This window comes from Salvia splendens, chromosome 4 (assembly GCF_004379255.2).
Source record: "Salvia splendens isolate huo1 chromosome 4, SspV2, whole genome shotgun sequence".
In the NCBI taxonomy this organism is placed as follows: domain Eukaryota; kingdom Viridiplantae; phylum Streptophyta; class Magnoliopsida; order Lamiales; family Lamiaceae; genus Salvia; species Salvia splendens.
The window spans coordinates 34,648,381-34,653,006 of record NC_056035.1 but is presented as its reverse complement, the minus strand read 5'-3'; the positions used below and the strand labels follow the sequence as shown (position 1 = coordinate 34,653,006).

The following is a 4,626-nucleotide window of genomic DNA, read 5'->3' as shown; positions in this document are numbered from 1 at the left end:
TTCCAATAACTTTTTCAACTCACTTTTTATTATATTTTTTAAAACCTGTGCTGAGTCAAAGTGGGATAATATTTGGGGGACGGAGGGGAGGGGGAAGTAGATTCTATAAAATTTATCGATTCAGTTATGATTTGAGTAGTTGGGTAAATAAAACTTAGTTACAACAGTACATGTGTTTTAACTTTCTTAGCATGCGAGTGCTTAAGCCCAAAGCTATTGAGCAAGTTTTATTGGGCCATTAATTAACATAGTCCAATCCCACTAGTGTGACAGTTCTAAATTTATTTGTGTCTGGTTTCCCAGTACAGATTATAATTTCAGTGAAATTTTTAGATGATTTTTATGCTAAATTGGAGAATCTGCTAACATTTACCAAAAAGAATATGGCATGTTTGAGATGCATCCTAAGTTCCTAACTAATTACCCAGTAAAAGAAGTATAATAAGATTGGCTTACCTTTCTCAAACAATTCCCTACAAATCATCTCAAAATTTGGACCATAATTTAAAGAAAGAAAGAAAAAAAGAATGTAAAGATTTGTAAACTCAGTATCATCTATACATAGTAACAGTGAAGCCGGGGTTGAGAAGCTTTCGTGAGCACCTCCGTGAGAGCACGTGGAAGTGCACAAATTCGCAGAGAAGATGCACGCTTCCATCTAACAAGATGACTGTATAGGAATACAATGAAACGACCAGGGGAAAGAGAGTAGAGGATTTGGGGCTGATCATCGAATCCATGCTCCGAGCAGTGGACACACCAATGCTTAAGTAGGTTAAGATCTGCGTTCGTGCTCTGCAGAAATGCAAAACATCTTCATAGGGAAAAAGTTATAACAAAATAAGATGACTAATGCTTAATAAAGTACAATGTATAGCATATGAAATATGATCCTCTTTTGTTAATATGTTTGCAGTGAAAATTAGATATTGAAATTTTAGATACATCCATTTCAGTAATTAATATTGAAAATAAATGAAATATTTGTAGTCATACCTTACAATATTCTTATCAGATGGTGATAATTTAATCTTGACAGATGATGATCTGAGTCGAATTCATTCATCCGATTCTGCTGTCCTCCGCCTACTCGTGTGGCCGGAGTCTGCACTATCGTACCACACAAGCTCCATCTAGAAGGAATCAAGATGAAAACTTAAAAAAAGATCCATTCAGATATAGATGCCAATGTGCAACATTATGCATTCAGAATTCCTGTTTCAGATCATTATAGCTAAGTAAAATATTTTGCTCTCAAATCTGAAATCATGGGTTTATTAAGGATTATGTTGCAAGTTAAATAAACCAGAATACTTGATCGTACCCCTCCAACGACGACTGTATCGCCCTCCTTCACACCTCGTTTCTTTAGGGATTTATTGACACCGCATGCCTCCATAACATGTTGGAACCTCCGATCAGAGTCATTATACCTGTTCCAGAGACATGGACGACGTAAACATGAATGTAACAGGAGCAAAGCTAAAGCACATGCGAGGCGTGCTGCTACAACCACACGAAGAGAACTAAAGGCTTGATTTTATACCTCCAGTTGGTCATTTGGACAAAACGCTGCAAGCCTGCTCCTTCCACGTGCCACGAACTAGTGCTGCTATCGTGCATAATCTCAAACTCGTCTAGAGGAGCTGCCCGCTGCTTCTGCATCTTGTCAGCCACGTAATTCAAATCAATCGGACCCTCGTAACCTGCAATAAGATGAACACACAAAGGTTGAGGCGATGATATTCCTTCATCACTTGCCAAAGGACTTTGGCAAACAGTAAAACGAGATTGTGAGCAGTTCCTCACCATCTGCATCTGCTGCATTCTTCTGAACAAGCTCATAAGCAGCATTCGTGACTTCCTTGGTCCCATTTCTAGTAACTGCACTCATGCAAAAGGGATCGAATCCACGTGCTCGTAGAGCATCTCGGAATGATGGCCAGTTTTCAGATGTTTCTGGTAGGTCCATTTTGTTATACACTACTAAGTAAGGCTTTTCAGCCAGCTCGGGGCTGAACATCTCCAGCTCAAGGCGGACTGCATCAAACTCGTATTCAGGCTGCTCTGATGAGCCGTCCACTATATGTACCTAACTCCCCAGTTTGGAAGTTTCTAATTAGTTCTAGAATAATGCACTTAAATGTAAGGTTCCACACCAAGAAGTAAAAGCACAGAATTTGACAGACACAATGAAGTTATAAATATATACTTTGAAGTTACAAAACAAACAGAAATCACAAGATTGCAACTAAACTAAAATACTCACATTATATGATATAGTATCAAATAAGCATCATCATATCAAAATGATTAAATCTTTATCATCGTAACAAAAGCATTCGGGTAATTTACCAGAACCGAACATCTCTCAGTGTGGCGAAGGAATTCATGCCCTAACCCAAAACCTCGATGAGCCCCTTCTAGTAGTCCGGGCAAATCTGCCACTACCATCGTAGCATCATAGTCAAATGAAACAACACCAAGATTGGGAAGCAAAGTTGTGAAGGGGTAATTTGCAATGGCTGGTTGGGCAGCACTGATGACACTGAGAAAGGTGCTTTTGCCAGCATTTGGAGCTCCCACAATCCCAACATCTGCAACCAATTTTAGCTCCAACTCGAGCCACCTGGTCAAGACACAGTTTTTAATATGGGAGTAATACCAATGTACCGGTGACAAAAAATATCAGCCGGTTGTGAGACTAGAAACACGAAGCCAAAACCAAGAATTATTTTGAAATCAACAAAAAAAGGGTCATGAATCATAACACAATGTGTGTTAACCAGATGTTAAAGAGAAAAAGGCATGTTTAAGTATGAGCCGCTTGCAAAAGGATACTATCTATGCGAGTCCAGATAGCTAGTTTTAGACACTGACATCTTAAGACGATATACAAATGGCACTAAATCATTGCATAAATTCTATACCAACTCAAGGAAAGCAACTCAGTTACTCATGTTCTTCCTACATCAAGATGCTTATAATCCCACTAACTAAATACTAGTACAGACAGTAAAAACAGCAACAAGATGAACAGTTACAAATAACATAACACAGAAGACGAAGCATATATACACATCAAAAAGCAAAACACAAGCAACCAAAGGCACCTACATTTCAGGCCCTTCTTCCCCATTCTCTGCAATCTTGGGCGCCTTATTCATCCCCGTCTTAAATGAGGCATTGCCCCTCCCACCTCTCCCTCCGGGCATAAGCAACGCCCTCTGCCCCGGATGCAGCAGCTCGAAGAGCACATCCCCACCACTCTCTCTCACAACAGTCCCTGGGGGCACCTTCACCACCAAATCCTCGCCCTTTGCACCACTCTTCTGCTGCCCCTGCCCGTGGCTGCCCCTTCCCGCCCGGAAATGCACACTCTTCCTAAACGGCAACAGTGAATTCATAGTCCCATCCACCTCCATGTACACATTCCCTCCCCTCCCACCATCCCCACCAGACGGCCCCCCTAACGGAACAAACTTTTCCCTCCTAAAAGCCACCACCCCATTCCCACCATCTCCTGCTTTCACAAATATTTTTGCCCTATCGAAGCATCTCATCACTGCTGGCACCCCTTTCTCTTTCTCTTTAACCCCCTCTTCCTCTTCATCCTCATCACCGGACACCATAAACCCTTCATCCCCATAAAAATCATCACCATCATCATCATCATCGTCATCATTATCCGATCCCACCTCATAAAGTTCGTATCTTCCATAGTCATATCCCACTTTCTTAACAATTCCTTCATCCTCATCATCAAATTCATCATCCACCTCAAGACTCAATTCTTCCTCAGTGACGCCAATTTTTGGAGAAAAACCTCTTCTTTCTCCATGGCTTGGATCAATTTTCTTGGTTTTAATAGCTGGGAATTTTATATCAGCAAGCTTGACTACTTGACTTACCGAGTGTGAAGCTAAATCATCGAAACCAAAGTCGTCTTTGGGAGGTAGGCGGGTGAATGTCGTAGCTTCTCCGCCTTCCCCGGCGGATTGGGGCGGATTCGGCGGCGGCCTGAAATTCCGCGATTTTTGCTTTCGGGCATTAGTGATTTTTGCAGGGACACGTTGTCCACTTGAATTTGTTTCGCGCCGAGACGCTGATAATGGTTTGAAATGCATAACAGTTCCCGAAAATACAGCGGAAAACGCCATCAAAATAAGAAGAAAAAAAGTATTGAACTTCGCTCTATGAAACGAATATAAGAAACTAGAAGAGTTTTGTAAATTGAGAGACGATAACATGGAGGAGAGGTGAGAACTCTTTATCTTCTTACTTTCAAATAATTGCATTTAAGTTGCTTTCTAATTTTAGTTTACACATTTGAGTCCTTGTGGAATATTTTTATTTGCACACTGTATACTATCCATACTATTGGGGCTCGTTTGTTTGGCAGAATAGACCAACATGTGTTTGCATATAGTCAACACAATATGCATGTTTTCTAAGTTACATAGTTAACACCTACTGCTGTTTGAGTGTCATTATACTAAACTATAGTATGCAATTTATCTGTTTGGTTCGGCACACCGATTTGTATGATAGCGTTGTGAATTCTTCAAAATAGCCTCATGAATTATTCATAATTCCCCAAAAGCCCTCTGAATACCCTTATGGCGC

General features: G+C 40.7%; 1 protein-coding gene across 2 annotated transcripts; it reads right to left on the bottom strand.

The window, feature by feature from the left end:
* Positions 1–428: 428 nt before the first annotated feature.
* LOC121801512 (GTP-binding protein OBGC, chloroplastic-like) lies at positions 429–4,253 on the bottom strand. 2 transcript variants are annotated; one of them, XM_042201016.1, is made up of 7 exons: positions 3,118–4,253; positions 2,356–2,629; positions 1,810–2,092; positions 1,547–1,706; positions 1,325–1,433; positions 997–1,133; positions 429–795 (listed from the first exon to the last, which is right to left on the bottom strand). In XM_042201016.1, exons 1-6 carry the CDS (start codon positions 4,248–4,250, stop codon positions 1,059–1,061), a joined length of 2,034 nt encoding a protein of 677 aa, XP_042056950.1. In that variant the 5' UTR covers positions 4,251–4,253; the 3' UTR covers positions 429–795; positions 997–1,058. The 2 variants fall into 2 exon arrangements, with proteins under 2 accessions (XP_042056950.1, XP_042056951.1); XM_042201017.1 differs by lacking the exon at positions 429–795 and having other exon boundaries at positions 1,077–1,215.
* Between the last annotated feature and the right edge of the window lie 373 nt (positions 4,254–4,626).